The sequence below is a fragment of the Ruditapes philippinarum genome, unplaced genomic scaffold (assembly GCF_026571515.1).
Source record: "Ruditapes philippinarum isolate M1 unplaced genomic scaffold, ASM2657151v2 ctg1308_1_1_1_1, whole genome shotgun sequence".
NCBI lineage: Eukaryota > Metazoa > Mollusca > Bivalvia > Venerida > Veneridae > Ruditapes > Ruditapes philippinarum.
The window spans coordinates 146,588-170,656 of record NW_026858950.1 but is presented as its reverse complement, the minus strand read 5'-3'; the positions used below and the strand labels follow the sequence as shown (position 1 = coordinate 170,656).

The window sequence follows — 24,069 nt, the reverse complement described above, 5'->3', positions numbered from 1 at the left end:
GCTATTTGTATAAGACAATGGTGCAACAGTATTAATATTGAAATTATTTTGATTATTTGTCAATTCAAAGCTATTAAGTCGGTATATCAAAGTTACCAACTATCATGACATATTGACAGATGGAGTCAGTTAGTCCATTTTATAAAAAAAAATCAGTAACTTTGTATATATCAAGATAATAAGTAATATAGCAGGTACAAAAGCAGAGACATAGATATTATCAAGATCCTACCTACATCTCTGACGAAAGTTAAAATAGAGAGAAATAAAGAATCCCTAAAGAACGTACAAAACGACAAAATTGAAAATGTTGCAGACTCGGTACGATTGATTTTGAATTGGGATCAATGCATTAAACAAGGAAAAAGTTTAAACAAATACTCTATTCCTTCCTTTATAACTATTATGTCTATTCATAATCACAAAATACATTATAAGGTCTGATATGACATTTTTTGTTCCTTTATAACATATAGTGTCAATAAAATGCTGCAGTAGAAACAAGATTGCATTTGAGAAAAATGCTATGCCACCGCATTAATACAACACTAAATAGTAGTGTAGGAACAGATTTTTTTTTGTTTCTATACAATTGAAGATTGTCATAATGCATATCTAATTCTTATTATCAGATTAGTGGTTAAATCTATTGTTAACTCAATAAAAGTTCAGAGTAGGAATATATCAATGCACTAAATGAGTCTAGTGAATTTGGTGGTGAAGGTCATATTTCACACAGCCTAAAATTTCATGACTGCATCAAAGGACAACATGTAATACACTTTGTCAAAATCTAGGTCAGCTGATATCAAAGTTCACTTTTAATTTTGACACTAGAGGCAAAATTTGAACAACTTTGGTAGAGTACCTATAGAATGATATCATTTAACAAATATTAAAGCTCTAAGCCTTGTACTTCAGACAATAAGATTTTTTTTATTTTTTACTATATGTATATATTGAAAATCAATGACCCCGGGACGGGGCAATTTTGACCCAGGGCTATTATTTGAACATCTTGCTAGAGGTTCACTTCACAATGTTTCATGCAAAGTATCTAACCTCTAGCATTTTGTGTCAATTGCTAGAAGAAATTTTTTTTTAAATTTTTACTATAAGTTTTTACTATGTAAATATGAGGAAAATCAATGACCCCCCGGGGCCCGGGCCAATTTTGACCCAGGGCTATAATTTGAACAATCTGGTAGAGGTCTATCAGACAATGCCTTATGCAAAATATCTAAGCTCTAGGCCTTTTGGGTCTTTACAAGAAGGTATTTTTAAATTTTTACTATATGTACATATAGTGAAAAATCCATAACCCCCGGGCAGGGCTGATTTTGACCCAAGGGCTATAATTTGAAACAACATTGGTAGAGGTCTACCAGACAATGCTTATGCAGAATATCTAAGCTCTAGGCCTATGGGTCTTTACAAAAGGTATTTTAAGTTTTTTACTATATGTACATATAGTGAAAATCAATGACCCCGGGGCGGGGTCGATTTTGACCCAGGGCTATAATTTGAACAATCTTGGTAGAGGTCTACCAGACAATGCCTTATGCAAAATATCTAAGCTCTATGCCTTTTGGGTCTTTACAAGAAGATTTTTTAAAATTTATTCTTATAATTCCTTTTGGTTGCCATGGCAACCAGATTTCTGCACATGGAATTAAATTCTTTGAACAACTTTGGAAGCCCTTCACCCAAGGATCAATCCAGCCAAGTTTGGTTGAAATTGACTAGGTGGTTTTTCACAAAAGATTTTTTAAGTTCACTATATAATCTATATAACACACACACACACAAACAAACACACACACACACAGGTGAATCGCTATATGCCACCGCATCGCAGATGCTGCGGTGGCATAAAAAGAACTTGCGAATAAAATGAGAGAATATGCAATGAATATCTTATGTGAAATTATCCTGCCTAAATATTTCTATGAAAGCTCAATGAATTAAAATTAAATATTCAGATACATCTGCTTCAATAACATCATAGCTGATCATGGTTTCAATTTAAAACCGAGGTCTCCCCTTCTGGTGTATGCTAAACTTATTTTGAAGTGAATAATATTGCGTTTTATCACGAAACATATCTAATGTACAAATATACATATAATCATACATCATACTACAAAGGTATGCAAGGGCAATTTTCTCATTCAATTTAACAAATTATTCACAAATGCATTATATATAAGTGATTTCGCACATTAAACCCTAAAAACATTTGTAAATCTTACTGTGTTATTGATATAATTTTACTATTTATATGTTCCGCTACTTCAATTTTAACTATCTTTGAATTTGTAAACTAAAATGATATTTTGTCAGAAACATTTTCCTTGAAGTCAACGAGAAATATAACAAGATCTTTGCCAAACGTTTTATTCATAATTAATGCATGGATGCAGTTATTTGTTACTTTTTCAAATACCATAATATATTGAACTATCCAAGAAAAGCATTAAAATGTTATAGATATGTTAATTTGTATAAGGTAAATTCATTAGTCACTTAAGTGGCATAATAGTTTCCTGTAAAGGTCGGTACCGAGTTTTGTCTAAGGTTCTGAATGACCGGGTCACGTGAATCAGTGGGCGGAGCAATCTCTTCTTTGGCGTAATGTCAATTACAAATTCAAAGCATGTTAAACAAGATATGTTTGTAAAACATGTATGCCCCCTATCGGCAGCCAATTAGTCATGTGATCAGGTTATTATGCATGACTTCTGACCCAGTGAACAAACAATTTATAAGGGTTATCTAGTACCAACTGGTCATGACTAGTCACAAGGTAATAATTATTGTGACCCCATAGGTTGTGTGCAGCAATTTAAGTTATTACAAATCTTACCAAATAATATATGCATAAATTTTATGAATCATGTAGGCCTCATTAATGACAGCCAAGTTGTTATATTACATAAGACCTTCAAATGTGTATACCAAAAGCATTTTTAGTAATATTAAAATATCAACCAAAGCAACTTGAGTTGTTGAGTTATTGGTCAGAAACCGTCATTAAGTACAAGGTCAATATGACATTGACCCCTTGACCCCAAAATCAATAGGGGTCATCTACTGGTCATGACCAATCATCATACAAAGTTTGAAGTTCCTAGGCCTAAGCGTTCTTTAGTTATTGATTGGAAACCGTTTTTACCTACAAGGTCAATGTGACCTTGACCTTGGACCCCTTGCCCCAAAATCAATAGGGGTCATCTGCTGGCAATGACCCATCATCATACCAAGTTTGAACTTCCTAGGCCTAAGCGTTCTTTAGTTATTGATCGGAAACCGTTTTAACCTACAAGGTCAATGTGACCTTGACCTTTGACCCCTTGAACCAAAATCAATAGGGGTCATCTGCTGGCAATGACCAATCATCATACCAAGTTTGAAGTTTCTAGGCCTAAGCGTTCTTTAGTTATTGATCAGAAACCGTTTTTACCTACAAGGTCATTGTGACCTTGACCTTTGACCCCTTGAACCAAAATCAATAGGGGTCATCTGCTGGTCATGACCAATCACCATACCAAGTTTGAAGTTCCTAGGCCTAAGGGTTCTAAAGTTATTGATCGAAAACCGTTTTTACCTTCAAGGTCAATGTGACCTTGACCTTTGACCCCTTGACCCCAAAATCAATAGGGTTTCATCTGCTGGTCATAACCAATCACCATACCAAGTTTGAAGTTCCTAGGCCTTAAGGTTCTTTAGTTATTGATCGGAAACCGTTTTTACCTAAGAAGTCAATATGACCTTGACCTTTGACCCCTTGACCCCAAAATCAATAGGGGTCGTCATCTACTGATCATGACCAATCACCATACCAAGTTTGAAGTTCCTAGGCCTTAAGGTTCTTTAGTTATTGATCGGAAACCGTTTTTGCTTACAAGATCAATGTGACCTTGACCTTTGACCCCTTGACTCCAAAATCAATAGGGGTCATCTGCTGGTCATGACCAATCACCATACCAAGTTTGAAGTTCCTAGGCCTAAGGGTTCTTTAGTTATCACTCGTAAACCATTTGGTCTACGGACCGACGGACAGACAAGTGCAAAGCAATATACCCCCTCTTCTTCGAAGTGGGGGCATAATTAATAAAGGCACATCAGAATTTATTTGTGAAAAACAATACAAATTATCTTGTCAAAAAAACTTTTTATCATCCAAGGGAGATAACAAATGTCAGATATAAAGTGATTGTAGAAGACAGTTATCTTCTTAAGGTCAGTAAAACCCAACATCCTAGTTCTTAACACTTGGAAAATTTCTCAAAAAAATTGTTTTGTTTTTAAACATTGAAAATCTAGTGACTTCATGATCTTAAATCTTCTGCAGATATAAACAAAAAGGTATTAATTTATTACTCTATACTACTGACAACTGACCATTAATATATATTTTAAAATGATGTCAAAGTTTTGTATTTGTATTTTTCATTTCATATAAAAAATAAAGACAATAAACTGATTTTCACAACACAAAAATCATCTTCAACATATTATCATACAATATAAAATAACAAAGATTGATAATGATGAAGATGATTATAAAAACAGTTTTCTATTAAGGAAAATTTCATAATTTAACAATAAACAATTATTATCTTAGGTAAGAAAATCAGAAAAAGAAATAATGAAATTAAATATATTAGAAACTTTATAATATTTTAGAACAATAATAATATTTTCAGAATGTATCAAGTACCAAATTACAACCAGACTGTGTCAATGAGATTATCAGAGGTTCTGGCTGATATAGGTGTTGATAAGAGAATAGTGATGAAAATAAGAAGAATATGGCTTCTGATTGAATCAATATCAAATATAAATCACCAACTACTTGATGAAAATGTTTTAACATACTATTTTGGGAGTCAATCAGAAGGTTCAACTACAATTGGAATCAATTCAGACACAGATAATCTTATTTGTACTAAAAAATTCCCTGTGATACAAGACTGGAGTGATTGGATACCTGGCTCATATAATCATTTGATGATTCAAGATAATTCTGTATCTCCTGGATATTGTTTACTTCAAGTCCTGAGATCTGATGCTCCTCTTCCTGCTGATGGTGAATCTGATCAATACTTATTCAAGGACAGAACAGGAAAATTGTTTTTAAAGAATTCTATAATATCTTTTTTTAGTTTTGGTTCAGAAACACATGGGCCAGCACGAGCACAACTAGGGCTACCAGGCTACTATGATGCAGATAAAGTATTAGCTCTACATTGTACAACATGGCCGCGACAAGCTAGACAATGGTTGGATCAACAAGGTGAAGGTCAATGGCCGTCTGCTGAAATAAAACAATATTGCAGCAGAACTGGATGTTTTGTTGTTCCTGTTGGATGTAGTGGCAGTGAACATGAGCAACTTGAATGGAGAATATCAACATCTTTAGCAGAAAGGTGTTTAATGTTCAATCTGAATATTACACAGATTCGCTGTTATGTCTTGATGAAAATTATTTTAAAAACATTTATAAATCCATTGTTTAAAGATGTTATTACAAGTTTTATGTGTAAAACTGTACTCTTCCACTGTATATCCAATACACATTCTAACATTTGGAGAGAAAATAAGTTACTTTCTTGTCTATCACTATGTTTATATCTCCTGTACAACAATATCATTAATGAAAATTGTCCACATTTTATCATTCCTGGGAACAATTTAATGAGGGGAAAAATTTCACCTGCAGTTAAACCATATATTCTGGAAATTCTCAACAATATCATCAACAGTGAAGGAGTGGCACTACTTGGGATTAAATGTGATGATCTTGGTTCCAGGCTTCATCTCAAGTTTTATAACTTATGTACAATCAAGACAGGTGATATCATTTCAGGAACACTATTATTTAATCTGGCTTTTGATATATCTGAGACACTGAATGATACTTACATATTATCATATTAAGGACAGAAGTCCTATTGAAGCTGTAGGAATATTAAAGAATTATGTTTCAAAAATATACAACAGTCAATATGAAGGATTGGATAAGACAGCCAGTCTTCTTCTGTTACCATTGTATTGTACAACACTTGGATCTGTCCTGGCTTCACTAAACATCTTTCAGTACAACACTGTATCAGCAGATGCCCTCAAACTCATCTCACTTGGTCTGAATACAGATGTTGCATCAAGTAAACTTAAACTAGCTTCAATCTTATACTGTGCTCAAGAAATACAAAAAGCTGACATGGTTCTCTGTGAGATTGAAAAAGGATATGATCTACAAATTGTTGAACCTGTCTGTTGTTGTTATCAATTTGTGGGGGAACCATACAGACGAGGATTCAATGAATTATGTGTCAATTATAATGAAGAGGTCTTACAGTATACAACAGCATCTTGTGTTATATTTACACCATGTGAAATTCACTGTATACCCACTGAACTCAGATATGAAATGTTTAGATCTACACAAGAGGACAGAATGTTTCGTACAGAAAGAGACAACGAATGGATGGATTATGCTGTGGTGGATTCTCTCCCTTACCTCTACTTTCTACAATACAAAATTTACAGCCATTTAGGAAGACATAACCAGAAACATGCTGGTCTCTTCAAACTAATCAGAACTATAAAAGAGGAACCAAACCTTGGACATCGGGAAACAGCCATAAATCTTCTCGGAAAATGCATGGAACAAGAAGGTAGAGCTGGAGACGCTTTACAGTGTTATTTGATGTCACTCAATATAAGGGGGAGAAACAATGCTGCAAAGATTCATTTCACAACACTCCTATCTGTATTGATAAATGTAAGGACATAAAAGGTATGACAAAATGTGAAAAAGAAGAACAGTTTACAATTTAAAAGAAATGAACAAACTATAATTTATAGCCTTACACAACTTAAACATGTGGATATTTTCAGTTTACCTTGATAAATGGTTCCTTTATCTTGTGTAAGTTTCTGTACTGTATCCTTGGTAATGAGTAGTTGACCTTTATTACTATCTAACTCGACCTTTGTGTTACTAAGTTCATCTTTTATGTTAGATAACTCCCCCTCTCTTTCTTCCAGATCCCTCTACAAGTTATATCATTCAGTATTAATATTTTCAGGTTTTATATATAAGCAACCCCTATATCAATGTTTTTTGGTTTTTTTTTGTTTTTTTTTGTTTTTTTTTTGTAAAAATAACCTAAGCCACTAGACAAGGGCTAAATTGCAAATAAACATTTATATTATTAGTTATAAAGATCGTTGACAGGCCCTATATAAATGGCTATTTGTAAATATAACAGCCGTTTATATACAGCCATACCTGTAAACAATCTTTATAACGAAGCAAGCATCATTTTTTTAGAGAAAAAAAGTAAGTTTTCTTCATGAATCGACAGTAGCCGTGTATATAAAAAAACTATATAAACGTCACGATTATCCAATGAAAAATGATGTTACAAACGTGCAGTATTATAAAGGCAATATAACCTTAAAGGAATATAAATTAACGAAAGGAATATTTATATTGATTATCAGTGCTATAGACTAGGTCAAATTATTTCATTTGTACTTATTTCAAAATTGTTACTAACCAAACCAATTTTTTGAATTTTTATAGAAGGCATGCTGATTCAATTCTTAACTATTTCTGAAAACTTTTTAATTCTCAATAAGTTTATACATTCAACTATACCATGGAATGTTGTAATTTTAAATGAACGACATCAAGTGTTTTTGTTGATGATGTAACTAAACTTTTAACTAATGTCCTATTGAACCATCACTGCATGTATAGTTTCATACTTGTAGTAACTATTTTTCATGATTTAAAAAATCAAAATGTTTTCATAAAAATGTTTAATACTATTCAACTATAAATAAAAAAATTTATGTCATTATGGTGGTTGAATTTTGTCTCTTTTTTACAGCAACTTAATCTAATAAAATATATGACCAAAATTACTCTTCTTAATAATCTAAAAGTTGTTTAGCTAGGTTTTACATCCCAACAAAACTGTAAAGGTCATATGGCAACTATCCAGCATAACTGGTGGAGGATGCCATCACATGCCCCCCCCCCCCCTCTTTGCTTTATTTCAGACACAAACAAGCCCTGAGAAGAAACCATAACGTAGGCAAACAGGACAGCTTCCTCAACTGAAAGAATCAAATATCCTGGCAGGATTTGAGCCTACAGTGATAGGGAGCAAGTTGTTTGAAGTCAATGACCTTGAACCTCTTGGTCACAGATAACAAATACTAGTAATCATTATGTTATTATGTGGCACCAACATTTTTAAAACGTCAAATACTGAATTTTAAGCTTTACCAGTAGACTTGAGGTGCGCTTCCTGGCATAGTTTTCAGGCATGAACGGGCACCTAAGTAGAACAGGTTAGAATGGATAGTTTTCCTCCCATTTAAGAATACAAAGTCAATGGTCAGGATTCAAACACATAGTGGGTGAGGGGACAATGAATCAGAAGTCAATGACCATAACTACTCCGCATAGGATGCGCAACATAATCATTCAGAAAAAGAATAGTTTAAGAAAACTGGTAAAATAACTTATAAAAGAATACCAACTTTTAGCTTGTCGACAACTTCTAGCTCAGACTGGTATTTATCACATAGTACTGTATGATCGTGCTGTAAAACTTCAAAGTTATGTGACAATATTTTTATTAATCTTCCATCCATTTAGAGACTGAAACTTTTCTCCTCTGCTAGCTGTAAATAACATCAAAAACTAAACAGAAACTGTAACATTGTATAACAGAAAACGGTAAACAGAACAAAGTTAACACATCATATATGTTAAATTTAACTTGGTGATAGCAATAACGTTTTAACAATTGAAAACATTTACTTTTAAATCTTTTCCTCTTTTCTTATGCTGTGTTTCTCACCGCCGTTCAATCAACTCGAATCAAGCAATCGCGGTACCGCGGTCTAGGCTAAACTGTTGCATGCCGTGATGGGTTGGGTCGGAGCGGTCCTACCTCTGTCGGCAATGGCTCAGGCTTTCCTACCCGGATTTCTTTTGGACATGTAAAAAATTTCAGCTAGCGATCAAGTAGATAAGTGGTCGAGAAGCGATCGTGTAAGTGATCGAGTTAGAAGATCTAGTTGATTGAAGGAATAAATCGTGTAACGATTTTAGTTTTGTTTCAGATAACATTCTTACCCGTCCTGTAACACCACTATTACGACTCGATTACGGATCATTACGATCTGGTCAGTGGAATCTGGCAAACGATAACAGAGGTTATTGAGATCTTTTGTATGATTAGTGGTTATAAGGTTTCTGGGGTGATTGAGAAAAAGTCTTGGAAATGTTTGGTTGGGGTTGTCGTCGGAAGTCGTAAAACATCGTTAGGGTCGACTTGAGGTCGTGTAAGGAGTCGTTGAATGTGCAATTTAATCCCCAGCTTTTGTCAGGCTTATCCGCGGAATTTTAATTGTTGATCGGGACCAAATCAAGTTGATCTGATCCGGCAGTGGAGAAACTACCATAGAGATTGTTAAGTAATTGAAAATTGAAATAGATATTTTTAAATCCCAAGCTAATTTTTGGAAAAACTACACTTTACCACCTAAAATAACAAGTCCAAATAATAGTAAAACCAATCAAACAAAATTCAAGTTTTAATTTAATGAAACAACTACTTACAGAATTCTTTTCTATTTTCAAGTCTTTTCTCTAGAGACCCATTAATACCCCGTTAAATTTTTCAAGTCTTCATTTAATTTATCCATTTTATTTTCTTAACAGAGTTACTTCAGATTCCATCCCTGTCAAGTTATGTTTTGTATTTCGTAAATCAGATTCTAAGAGTTAAATATTGCGTTGTCTTTGTTCCTTGAATCTTTTTTCGTTGATTTTTGAGTTAGTTTCTCTGTTCTCCTCAATCTATGAAGAAAGAAGTTATGATTTTATTAACAATACCATTTTCTCCCAAAATATTTTGAAAAATTTAACAAAAGACAGAAAGTTTTAATTCTGCACACACAAAAAAACCAAGTCGCAAAAATCCCATCATTGTGCTCTAAGACACTTGATAAGTTTTCATTAAAATATCTTATTCATTGAGTAAGGTCAAGTTTAAAGTTCAATATGAAATTGTTAAATTAAATATAATTTTAAACCAGTTGAAAAGATTATTCTAAATACAATCCTTTTACTATCATTTTTTTCTTCTTTTTTTTTTCCATCTTAATTGTGACACTAACACAGTAAAGGTCCTACAGCAATTTTCCAGCTTTACTGGTAAAAACTAGGCCCCAAATGCCCCCTTCATTAATTTATTTTTCAAGCATGCACCTAAAGCTGAACCACCAGATGAATGAAAGAATCCAATGTCCATAACAAGATTCATGGGCCCAAAGGGATGAGGGGTCTATTTTTGGAGTAATACATATTGTATTGACTTGAAATTGGGGGTAAATTTGTAAATTTTGAAAATTAACTGTATATACTGGGGAGTAATTTGGCTTACTTTTTCTAATGACATCTTGAATCTCAACCTTTCTCTCATCGTTGTTTTTTCTCTCAATCTCAAGCTCTTTCTCTAGGTGAGATTTCTCGTTTTGTAACTTAGTTCTCTCCCCTACCAGAAACTGATTTACCTCCCTTGTTGATACTGCTTCTTTCATCTGTTCAAATAAAATTTTGTTGATAAACATTTAATAACCATGAATGTTTGTTTGTTTTTCTGGTTTTTTTAATACCAAACTTTTACATGTGTATTTGAGTCATATCTTGACAGTCGCTTCACCTAACGATCTTTCCTAGATAACTAACCAGTTATTATCAATTTTTATGCCATTGACCGACCGCTAATCCCAGCTGACTGGTGACAAACAAATGACTATTAGATTTAATGTCCAAGGCTCATTATTAAGGAGAAATAACAATGATGAAGAAAGAAATCAAATATCATTAGATTATCAACAATTTGTGTGTATTTAGCTTGGTAGATTGTAGCATTCATAGTTTCTTATCTCATAATCATAGAAAAAAAGCAAAGTTAACAGTAAAAAAGAATCATTTTTCCTTAATGCGCTTATACTGTAACACTAACATAACATCTGTATAACTCATATTAATTCACATCAAAATAAATGCACAATCATGCCATACTATTTATGGAATTAATATAAATTAAATTCACTATTATACAGGAAAAAGTTGTACAATTATTTTACCTTGAGAGTGAGTTCTGAGATCATTCTAGCTATGTCTTCTCTATTTGCTATACTGTCATTGTGTACTAGCTCCACTTTACGATGTAAAAAATCTATCTCTATAACCTGACGGCTAAATATAAATAATAAGATAATAATTTAAATGATGGAAAGATATAAAAAGTAAAACCATTAAAAAAAATCATATTTCTAGAACAAGATTGCACGTTTAAAATGCTTGTACATATGTATACATGACTTTTCAGCTTTACTGTTGGAGAAAGACCCTCTTTGCATTATTTCAAACACGATTGGGCACCTTAGTAGAACCACCAAAGTTCCATAAGCTACATAATTTGGCCTTAAACACTGAGGAATCAAAAGACTTTTGAAGAATCGGTGAGGGGCAAGTGGCGTGAAGTGAACGGCCTTAACCACTCGGCAACAGATGCCTCGAAAGCCCGAATTTACTAAATAAAAAAGTTATGATGGTTAAATTTGACCTTTGACCTATAAGGTCAAGGTTAAATAAGTTCAAGGTCAAATTTCAGTATGACAAATGATAAAAAATTTATGTTAAATTTTTTTACACATAAGTTATAGCATAAACATTAATGAAGTTCGAAAAGTTTATAAGTTTTAGTCTGGGCTGGGCAAATTCGAATTTGGGGTAAGAAGAGTTTGGTAATTTCTGATATGTTGACCTTTTGACCTCTGGTTATTTGCTACTTACTTGATTTTATCATTTAGCATGCCCATTTCTCTCTCTTTACCATCAAGTATCAATGTTAAAGTTTCCATCTCTGTCACAAGCTGCAATTAGCATAAAACAAAAGTTGTATAAACAGTTATCTGAAAAATGTTTAACATGCTATCTAGTCATGAGTAAATTGTATTGTAACATGTTTTAATAAAGAGTTTCCCTATCTAAGCTTAAACAAAGTCGCTATTAATCTTATATACCCAGACTGCTGCTTTTCTAGTGGATGAAGAGGAAGTACTGTATATGTCCCTGCATTATTTCTGACCCATACTGAATCAATAATAATTTTTAAAAAACTGCCCACCCAACCTTCTCATCTACTTAAGGGCATATTGTAGGACAGGGTCAAGTTACCTAACATTAAGAACAATCATACATTCAAGATAACCACTGATAATACAAAAACATATACAATAACTACCTTTCTCGCCTCTGGAGGCAGCCCTGGATACTCCTGCTCAAAGTTATTGTGCTGTTTCCTGGCCTGGGTTTCATATTTCTGAAGTATTTCCTGTAGTTTGGTTTCCAGCTTGATCAAATCTTCCTCGGCCTGGGTTTTCTCTTGTATCAATGATTCATGCTCCTCTGCCAACTCCTGTTTAAACAAAATATGAAACAGAGTATAATGAATCGGTGTAAGTTCAGTACTGATTTTAATGAAAGAGTTGAATGATAATATATTATGCAAACCTCTGGCAAGCATAATATTGTTTTATTCAATGAGTTCATGAAATTCCATAGTGAGCCTACACAAATATAATATTCTATTTATCACATACCCAAAATAAAGACTGTTGCAAGTGAAAAAGAACATATTATTTTATTCAATGAGTTCAATTAATTCCATAGTGAGCCTACACAAATTTAATATTCTATTTATCACATACCCAAAATAAAGACTGCTGATAGTGAAAAAAAATCATTTTTTTACTGATGTGCCTATAGTGTAACTCTAACATTTAGCGCCGCATGCATACACTATGTTTATATATTGCAAATGACTTCATATCAAAATACAATGCAGGGCCGGGGAAATCCCTTTTTTTTGCAGATTTTGCAAAACCCGGCACGGGGGTTTTTGGGAAAATAAAAAAAAATATTCGTTTGGAAAAAATTAAAGGGAAAAAATTTAAGGGGAAAAAATTGCCCAAAAGGGTTTTACAATGAAGGGAAATTTTACTTTTGAACATGTATATTTTTAAAAATCAAAAAAATGAAACAATTCCCTCACTTAAAAATAAAAAATTATTTATCAATTTGTGCTTTTTTATTCTATCCTTTCAAAGAACATATTTAAAAGGGCCCGTCATATAATGAAAACATAGCCTTTCACCCCTATCAGAGTTCAAAACCATATTTTCATGCTAAGATAAAGACCCCTGAATCATTAGGATACTAAAAATTGAATTAAAGTTCCCTTAAATAGAATTATCTATACAAGGTTATTTCCATTTTCCTCACTTACTTAATGGAATGGATATGCTCTCCTTTAAATATTGGAACAGTTATATTTACTTACAAGGATTTATCAAAACTTATCAATTTTCAGGATTTATCAAAACTGAGATATCAACAAGACTGTTCGGATCATGTTCAGGCAGCATGGATGTGCCTGGTTTGGTTTAATAAATCAGCATGAACTGTCAAATTACAGCCACACTGAAGGAAACAGCTTCAATTTTGACAGAGTTCACTGTTCTATTTGAGACAAGCATACCTCTAAATGTTGCTCTATCTCCCCTTTCTCAGCAGTAATTTGTAATATCACAGTCTTCTCCTTCACAAGTTCTTGTTCTAACTGGGCGCTCTCAGTTTGTAGTGTACGGTACTGTTCTTCTGATGCTTGAATAGCACTGTAGGCTTGCTGGAAAATAAAATGTTAACAAGTTACCAAACATACTTTGTACTGCAAATAAACTTTGTAATTTAAATCTAAGTGTCTATTAAATACTGTTCTTAAACTCTTGCTGTAAATGTAATCTACACAAGCAAATAAACAAAACAGGTGCTTTCATTTGATGTGTATTTCACCAGATTTTTATAACGCTTGCTGTAAAATAACCGCATGTTAGTAAACTATACTCTACTTATAATTTTATGCTTTTCATTTTGAATATTATTTCATTATAACATGTAGGACAATTGTAATGTTTACTTTTATTTAATACTCTTTGATTCAATATTCTTAAATCTTAAAATCGAAGTGGTGAAAAAAAGTTAACCTCTAATTCCTGTTTAAGAAGAGATCTTTCTTTCTCCAACTCTTTAATCTTAAGTTGGTGGGCGGAGCTTTGTTCATCTTCAGTATACGCCTCTTGATCCTCGCTATCTCCCGAGTTAACTTTACGTAGTCGCCTGACCTCTTCTTCTAACTCTACACAACGGTCCCGTGCTCCACTCAGATTGACGTCCAAAGATATTATCTATAGAATATGGAAAGACAAAGCTAATTTACAACATTTAGTTACTGCAAACATAAGGTAGTCTTATTGTAAAGCCTAAAAAGCATAAAATTTAAATTTCCTACATAGATCAACTGGGGTACTTAAAACAAGAAGATATTCAAAAGGTATTTAAGAAATAAACACCAAATAAATTGAAAATCATATTTTTGTGCTATTTCAATCCGATTTGAATTAAAAACATTCCAAAGCCTTTCAATTTTGGATTACTTTTCACAAGTAAAATTATATTCTGGAAAAACAAAGTGAGTGGATGAAATTTTGCACACAAGTTATTGGTCTAGACCTTCATCAAATGGAACATTAATTTTGAAAAATTATTTCCAGTCCTGTCATGTCAAAAAAAACTCAGTGGTGTCCCTTTAGTTTAAATTAGAAAAAATAAATTATTCTTAATATCAGATAAAACAAAAAACGGTTGAACGGGGTGATGCCCCCTGAACAAGGGTTTTGGAACAGAAAAGATAGTCTTGTTTTCTTTAAACCCCAAAGGTAAAAGTGAATACCCCAAACCCGGGAAACAAGACTTTCCCCCGCACTTTTTTACCCAAATATTTTTCTATTTAACAAGTTTTTTATTTTTCATTATCTCAGGGGCCCCGGACAAAAGAAAAAAATGTTAATATGAACGGAAAACCAAAATTAAAAAATCATCTTCAACTTTTGAAATTCAGTTTGGGGTTAAAATAAATGATAAGAAAAAAAGAAAATAATGAAATTGTCAAAAAATTAATAGTAACGAATGTTAACGAAACCTGGCTGTTTTTTCAAGGGCCAGGGAAATCCAGGGTCCTTTAAATTGGTAGGGCCCATTTCTTTTCTCATTTGACGAGGATTCAAAAAAACCCCTTTCCCCACTTGCTTGAAAGTTCTCTTTAAACAAAAAAAATACCAAAAATAAAATCAATTTATATTTTCTGGTCGGCCCCAAAAAAAAGGATTTAATTAAAAAAAAACAAAAAAACCAAAAAGTTTTAAAAATTTAGTAAGGGCTTTTTTTTTTATATTTTACCCTTTTTGGTAATTTAAGTTGATTGTAAATGCCATTTGAAATGTGTAAATTACTTTCTTTATTCACTTCAAAATATTTTACTTCAAAATACATTTGCAAAATAGTCACAAAAATACACCTGCATGTGGAGGCACACTGCTTTAAGGAATAAATGTTCAAAATGTTACAGTCTATCTATAAAATATACCTCTGACTCAAGTTCCTCTGTATGCATCTGTTCTATATATAGATCTTGTCTGGTTTTCTGTAGTTGGTTTTCAAGATCGTCAAGTTGTTTAGTTAGACTGGTTAACTTACTGTCCCTTTCTTCTATACCCTCTTTTAACTGCTGTATAGCCTGGTACACAATAATTATACATTAAATCGCAACAAACTGCTAAACATTAACTCATTTGTTTAAAAAAAACATCTTGAAGTAGTAGAAAAGAAAGAAAACTTTTAATGTTCTTCAAAACAAGATAATTGTTCCTCATGAAAAAAATATTTTGATTGATTATATGATTTCTTTTTACACAATTTTGGTCATATTCTTGTTGGTCCAGCTACCTAAGAGGCTTTCCTTGATAACAAACCAGTTATTACCAACCTCGCCCAAAGATCACACCAGCGGCCCCTTGATTACAAAATCTGATGCTCTACCTACTGAGTTAAGCATGAATAGGAAAAGGTCTAAAATTTTTGGCATATTACTAAAGCAATACCTTGTTATCAGTCTGTTCCGATTTCAAGTGCCTGGTTTTTTGTGAACCCGTCTGCCTTTTCAAGCTATTTATCTCTGACTCCAGTTTTGTATTCTCCGACATCATACTTGTATATTTATCTGTTATCAGTTTTAATTCTACCTGAAGACTGCTCACCTGTAATCAAGGTCAAGGTTAAATGGACAACATACAACATTTTCTGTAATTCTTGTATTCTGATAAAAAGTGACAAGCTCAATTTATTTTTTTTCCTCCAAATCATAAACATGTGATAGCCACTCCCTTCATTGACAAGATATGTAATTTAACAAGCCAAAATTGTCAGCTATAACCACTAAAAACTTACTTTAAGTATGAAACTGTATAGATATTGCATATGTCTACTGTAAACTCTCTATGCTCAAACTCAGATGTCAAGTATTTGATTGGTCAGAAACTGTCACAGAATGTTCCGGGATGACCAATGAATATCAAAATATTTGTGACAGACCTCGAAAAAAAAAGTTTTATAACCATGAGGCCAGGATTTATGAATCTCTGTACTTAAATTAAGCAGCAGACAATTCTGTGTCTGGTTAAGCCCCCATACATTTATGTTAGCTTATCTGTATGTTAACCTGATAAATATCTGGAAAAATGTGATGCTTCAGAAGTATTAAAATCAGCAAAATTATATGAAAATTGCAGACTCAGTTTGATTTAACCTGTACATGAGGGATAATGAAAAAGTGCAACATCCCTCATGCCCCCTAGCACTGGCTTGAGCAGTAAAAACTTGCCTTCTTTGCCATTGCAAGAATCAATGAGAGAGGTGCTTTAGTAATACAGGTGTCTTGCCTTCCTATCAAGGTAATTTGTGTTCAAATCCTACTTGGGCCACTAACACAGTATTCACATGATACAAATACTACGAGGCAGATTTCAAAATGGTTCAAATATGCTGCATACTTGTTGAAATAAAATAAAAATAACATTTAAACTAAAAAGGTCAATCAATTTCCTGTAATAATAAGTGTTAATATTGAATACCTGAGCAGAAAGTTTATCTATTTTTTCCTGTTTTCTGTCTTCACTGTCATCTCCTTTAAGTCTGTTGTAGGCCAAATCTAGCTCTGTTTGTACATCCTGTAATAACAGAATGCTTATGACTATGTCTCTTAATATAGGCAATAAATAACAAAAGTCAGCTAACATTTATTTTGTTGGGTTTTAACCCAGGACCTGCTCAAGTCAAAAGTGATAACCCTTGCTACCAGTTTAGAGCCGGCCAAACTGTACATTCAGGCAGTCTTACCAAGCTCCATACATTAGTAGCTCAATTTCTTTATTTCAATATTGAAATCCCCAAATTTTCTAAATGGACTGTTTCAAATTCAAAGCTCAGGGCAAATCCATTGCACAAAATTAAGAAGGTTCAGGGTTAAGTAACACCAAACACATTTTTATGACAATATGGTGACATTGAAATAAGTATGGTTACCTTTGGTTTAAACATATATATTTAAGCTTGATTGTGAATTAAGTTCTTGCAACATATATTAATCACTTTCGAGTCGGCTTCCTGGAACCAACTAGTACTGGTGTCATATGAAGAAACATGGTCGTGACCCAAGTAGGGCTCGAACCCATGACAAACGTTACCTTTAATGCTTTATCTCTGGCATCTAGTTGAACACGTATGGTTTTAAGCTCCGCCTCCATCATCTGATTGGCTCGCGTAAGTTGCGATACTTTACTCTCAAGCTGGGTCATCTCCGCCTGTAGGGCATCGGGACTTTTACCTGGAAAAAAAGAAACAAACTTCTCATGAGTGAACACATATTTTAAGAAAAGACAAAAATGCCAGAATAAGAAAATAATATGAAAAATATTACATAAAAATTAACTGACATTAACTGAGTTTTCTCAATTTAATAAGTTTCCTACTGCTCTCTGTAAATGTTTATTTACCAGGATGATTTAAAGAAATTCAGACATCAACTTGACATTTTTTTTTTTTTTTTTTTATTTCGATGCTAACATTCAGCCATCTTTACACTATGTTTGTATAAAACGCAAATGAAGTCACATAAGAATATATGCACATCCGTGCAATACCATTTTTATGGAGTTTCAAAATCAGCACAGGTATGTGATAAAATGAGTTAAGATCTTTAGATATGCGAGCACCTACCAGAATGATCTCCAGGTTGTCTATGTCCCGTACCTGTCTGACCAATAGCCAAACTATGATGTAACACTTCATTCTCCGCCCTTATTGCCTCCAATAGATCCTCAGCAGTTTTTAATCGAGCAAATGCCGTGTGTCGCTCATTAACTAACACTGACAGCTGCCTGAATACATGGAATATGAGATATTTATTATTATTCAAACATTGCATTGATGAATTTTACCGAACTTAATGAAACAAGAGCCCGGTTTGAGCCGGGTGATGCTCCCCGAATAGGTTTTGGACACAGGAAAGTACACCTCATGAAGTTTTAGAGTTATGTCCCTGGAAAAAGTTTAAAGTCCAAAATTAGGCAAGGCAGAGTTACTGTTCTTTGCACTGCACTTTTAATTAATGTGATCTATCAACCTACAAAGTTTCTTGATGATATCTCTTATGATTTCCGAGTTATGTCCCGGACAACTTCAAAAAGTAAAAATAAACAAAGGGCAATAACTCCAGAATTAGGCAAGGCAGAGTTATGATTCTTGTGCACTGCACATCTACCCATTGAGATATATCTACCTACAAAGTTTCATGTTGATATCTCTTATAGTTTTACAGCTATGTCCTGGACAAGATTTTTCTAAAGGGGAGATTATTAAAAAATGAGGCTTAACAGAGTTATGGTTCTTTTGCACTGCACCTCTACTCAATGAGATCTATCTACCTACAATATTTCATCTTGATATCTCTTATAGTTTTAGAGTTATGTTCCAGGACAAAGTTCAAAGTGTTAAAAATTAACAAAGGGCAATAACTCCAAAAATTAGGACAAAAAGAGTTATTGTTCTTATGCACTGCACATCTACCCATTGAGATCTATTCACCTACAAAGTTTCATGTTGATATCTCTTATAGTTTTAGAGTTATGCCCCGGACAAGATTTTTCTATAAGGGGAGATAATTCAAAAATGAGGCTTAACAGAGTTTATGGTTCTTTTGCACTGCACCTCTACTCAATGAGATCTATCTACCTACAATGTTTCATCTTGATATCTCTTATAGTTTTAGAGTTATGTTCCGGACAAAGTTCAAAGTGTTAAAATTAACAAAGGGCAATAACTCCAAAAATTAGGACAAAAAGAGTTATTGTTCTTATGCACTGCACATCTACCCATTGAGATCTATTCACCTACAAAGTTTCATGTTGATATCTCTTATAGTTTTAGAGTTATGCCCCGGACAAGATTTTTCTATAAGGGGAGATAATTCAAAAACCGGGCAAAATAGAGTTATGGTTCTTTGACACTGCACTCCCCCTCAATGCCCTCTAACCAGTGTATGAAGTTTCAACAAATTATCTCCATGGGTTTTCAAGTTATGCTCCGGACAAGACAACGGACGGACAGACGGACGGACGGACAGACGGACAAGGCGCCGACTATATGCTCCCCCGAAATTTTTCGGGGAGCATAAAAAACAAAAACAATATAACATAAGGAGACCGCTACCATGAACAATCACATAAAGAGAGGACTACCATACACTGTCACAGCTCTTGGTCCAATTTCATTTCTGTATTACTGTGTAAATAATTAGATGTGTATATTTTAAATATATTTTTTTCATAAAAACTGGACATACTGTTGGTAGGTAGCATCTAATGTTGACACTTGGGCCTTGGCATCCTCAACACATTCCTCCATGTCTCGTAACTTTGATTCTGCCTGTCCATATGTATCTCTTAAATTCTGTAAAACATAACGGTACTATTACAGTACATATCTTTTTTTATTAGAAACTTTTGTGAAAATGTGGATTGCATCTAACAGAGAAGTGAAAACTTTGCACTTAAATGTGGCAGTCAACTTCTTAACTTAGTTATTTTACATGATTATTTTACATGCTAGCAACCATAAAATCCTTGCCTATGGCAGCAACATGATAACAGGAAGCAAGCTTTACCAAATGAAAGAAATCAAATCACTAAGAAGTAAAGGGGTAACCCCAATACTCTCCTGATTTATTTGTTTTATTGTGTTTATAGTCATAATAACACTGTAAAGGTCATATGGTCACTTCTTGGCTTTATTGGAAGAGGAAGACCTTGAGTGCCGTCTTGCGCATTATTTCAGAAACAAACGACCACTTCAGTAGAAATAACTGCCTTCCATAAGGTAGCTGGATAGCTTCTTCACAAGGAAGAAGCCAAGGTCTTGGACAGAACTCAAACCCAGAGCAGTGTGATGCAAGTAATTTGATGTCTCCTTACTGAATAGCCAACTCTACATGTATAGTATTAAACCTGACACTCTAATTCAGTTATCCATAACAATTTATACAGTAAATTATATACTTATAAATTAAATATTGAGAAATATTGATGAAATAAAATGCATATTTTCAATTTCTGTATTTTCATGGTAAAAATTTATTTTTCACTGCAGTGAATCATATCTTCCATATTTTCACTGGTGTCTTGCCAGACTACTTTCTTCTAAATTCAGCCAATACACAAATTTTAAGGGGAAGTCCTTAAAATTTAAATGCCAAAAAAAAAGAAAAATATATATATATAATACATAGTAAGTTCAAGTTTTTTTTATATAAAAACAGGATTTATAGAAAAAAGTTTAATTACTTCTATGTAAGTTAGCATTTACATAAAATGGAAACACCAAGTGCAGAGTAAAATTTGCTGACTTTGCAGAAAAAAGTTGAGTCAGTACAATAACCTTGGAAACAAAATATGCTTAACAAACATTTTACCATGAAAAAACACTTATCTGAAAATTTTCAATTGTGTATAATAAGTAGCTAATAATAAGTAATGATTTAAAAGATATTCTTCAAGTTAAAATAAGTAATTAGGTTTATTACCTCAACAAGCTATAGTAATGTAGGAATGCAGTTTTAAGTATCATGAATTAAATAACATTTCCTGCTTGTAGATTGAGACAATGATGAAACTTGTTCAGTCTATTATTATAATTATGTAGTACATACAAATTTTCCTGTTTTCAATACAAAGTGTTTTGTAAAAAAAAAATCTTTTGTTTGATGTTTGACAATAAATTCTTTTGGGTAGCTGTGATTTTTGTGGGTAGGTAGCGGGAGGGAAAGCAAATAATTCTTTTTTTTTTTTTTTTTTTTTTTTTTTTTGGTTTGAGACTGTCCACGAGTCCAGAGCCTCATTACCATTAAACAGATGTAACTGGTAATCCTTACAAGAAAACCTAAACTCAATCCTCAGGTATTATACAGGTGTGTATAGATATACATGTATATAAATGTACCTAATCAACAGGTATTCTGTACTAAACCAAATCTTATCATAACATCATGTACTCTTATATCATGCCAACTAAATACCATTCATCACTTAATTACACCAAAAAATTCTTTTGATCACAAAAAAAAGGATGAAAAACAAGATTTAAAAAAATTCATTCTTGGTTTTAATTCTCACTTTTCATTATCTTTAATTTATAAAGATTCCCTATAGCAAAATAAATCTGTCTAAAATCTATAAAATCCTGTTTTATATTAAGCAGTCTAATCTGATTTCACACATAAAGTAGATTGTATAATAATATATAGAAAGTATTCTGGTTTACCACAAAATTTCCATAAAACCCTTCGTGCCAAACCACATGATAACTTCTTTTAATGAAAAGATAAGTTAAACTGTAATACTTCTAATCATTGGCACCTAAAGTTGTTTACAAACTAATAAAATAAAACATATTCCATAAAATAATTAGTTAAACAAGATTTTACTGAAATATTATTGGAATCTGAATCAATAGCAGCCACATTTTCAAAACAATTAATCTTTATATTTTCAATCTAAATTTATTCACAATATTTACATGTAGGACTTAAAATGTAATAAAAAAAATCTTCAAAAGAATTTCAGTGTGATAGTTTACTGGAGAAGGCAGACCTGTGCATTATGCAGTTTGCTTTGTTTAGAGTCAGTGAATAGCAAACAGTGCAAAGCATGATGTGTTGTCTGCACAGGTCACATGGAAAAATTCAGTCACTGCCAGTACGCCATGGGTTAATGTCTATGGCAGAATTTTAAAATCCACAACTGGGGGGGGGGGGGGAATGAAAATGAGGGTGTGTGCGGTTTGGGGTGGCCCAAACAATTCTTTTAATCCAGAAAGGCTTTAAAACTCCAGAAAAGAAGATCACTTTTTTTAAGTTCTGGATTAATAAATAAAGTGTAGCTAGGTTTTCTAAGCATTTCATCTCTTGATATTAAGATATTAATGGATTAATTGGAAGCAAAGGTTTAATTATGCCGACACTTATGGCAAATTAAATAAGACGATAGATAATTAATTGTGTAAGTTAACCATTAAAATTGCACTAATGCACCTGTTAAAACATCATTATATTTTGTATTTTAGAAAGGGAATGGCAGCTGATACACTAGAGTTAGTAAACTGCATTCATGAAACTGCATGAATTTTGTTAATTGCAGCAACTGAATTTTATAGTTTATGTTGCTTATATGTGACTAGAGTTAATTAAGTGTTGTTCTATTCTGTTCTGTTCTACAATAGGTCCTGACACAATATATCCAATATAGGTGCATATGAAAGTCAGGAATTTGTCTTTTTTTTTGCAATACAAATTGTCGTTCAAACTAGGCTCTGTAAAAACCTATTAAGACTTTATTTAAATAAATTTGTATTATGTGGCTAAATGACAACAAATATTATGAGCTATGAATTCATTTTTTACGGATGTTTATTTTTGTTTTGGTTAGGTTTTAAGTTATATTAGCACTGTTATTCTGTTGATGTAATATTGCAGCTTTCAAATTGTTTTTCAGGGTGAACAAAGGATCCGGTGCGGGTTGGTTCCCTTCATACAGCCACCAGCAACCAGTTCATTGAGTTATCCCTGTGGAAAAGTTTATCCTGGTGGGCACATGTTAAAACAACTGAGTTTATATAGTTTTAAAGATAAACTTCTCAATGGAGAAATCCTAAAGTTGCCTGATTATGATTAAGACACTCAACTGTGACTGGCATGAAACAAAGTAAACAATCTTAAATTCTCGGCCATGATAGCCCCTATGTTCTGAAGTGTATTTTTTGTCAGGTTTGGCTATAATAAAACATGTCACCTTTAGCCCATCTGCAATATTGTTGTCAGTTATGTGTAATTCCTGAAATTGTAGATCATATTCACGGAGCTGTCTGTATGCAAGCTCTCGTTTGTTCCAGAGTGTTCGTATGATTTCTGCATCGTCACCAGACTGGAGGCCATCTTGTTTCTCAATTTGTGACAGTATATAATTCATATCATCAGAAATGTGCTGTAAAGTGATACAGAGCTTACAACATTTATACTTATAAGAAAATAAATCCATCATCAACTTGTAGAAATTTGGTATGTTAAATCACTTTCAGTCACTATAAAGATGTATATACACTTTTTCTATACAGTCAAACCTGTGAACAAAGTAATGCACCTAAAGGAGATACAGAACATAGCCCTTTATAGGCAAGTGGTCTTTATTTAGAGGTTACATTGCTCTATCTATCTTTTTCTCTTTTTTTATTGGGTTTTATATCACACTGACACAGTTTAGGTCATATGGTTGCTCTATCTAATCAAAAGAAGATTGTCAAAAAAAAAAATGGCCTTTATATACAGGATGGTCTTTATTTGAAGGTGGTCTTAAACACAGGTTGGACTGTATATCTCCTAATACAAGCCTCACGAGTGCAATGCAAGATGTCAACATTGTTCTTATATTTTAGACCCAGTTTTCTAGATTCAAAACCCCATT

The 24,069-nt window shown here is 33.0% G+C and overlaps 1 protein-coding gene across 1 annotated transcript in view; it reads right to left on the bottom strand.

Annotated features, from left to right (window-relative positions):
* Positions 1 to 24,069, bottom strand: part of LOC132754761 (uncharacterized) — a 68,479-nt gene that overhangs the window by 16,550 nt on the left and 27,860 nt on the right. Inside the window, exons 14-30 of the mRNA XM_060745451.1 lie at positions 23,401 to 23,592; positions 19,902 to 20,008; positions 18,278 to 18,438; positions 17,746 to 17,885; positions 17,134 to 17,229; positions 16,105 to 16,260; positions 15,591 to 15,740; positions 14,152 to 14,352; positions 13,647 to 13,793; positions 12,351 to 12,524; positions 11,900 to 11,979; positions 11,188 to 11,299; positions 10,459 to 10,635; positions 6,880 to 7,062; positions 6,527 to 6,535; positions 6,107 to 6,198; positions 5,558 to 5,640 (exon numbers count right to left, since the gene is read on the bottom strand). Coding sequence (XP_060601434.1) covers positions 5,558 to 5,640; positions 6,107 to 6,198; positions 6,527 to 6,535; positions 6,880 to 7,062; positions 10,459 to 10,635; positions 11,188 to 11,299; positions 11,900 to 11,979; positions 12,351 to 12,524; positions 13,647 to 13,793; positions 14,152 to 14,352; positions 15,591 to 15,740; positions 16,105 to 16,260; positions 17,134 to 17,229; positions 17,746 to 17,885; positions 18,278 to 18,438; positions 19,902 to 20,008; positions 23,401 to 23,592 — 2,260 coding nt within the window. The remainder of the gene's footprint in view (positions 1 to 5,557; positions 5,641 to 6,106; positions 6,199 to 6,526; positions 6,536 to 6,879; positions 7,063 to 10,458; positions 10,636 to 11,187; positions 11,300 to 11,899; positions 11,980 to 12,350; positions 12,525 to 13,646; positions 13,794 to 14,151; positions 14,353 to 15,590; positions 15,741 to 16,104; positions 16,261 to 17,133; positions 17,230 to 17,745; positions 17,886 to 18,277; positions 18,439 to 19,901; positions 20,009 to 23,400; positions 23,593 to 24,069) is intronic.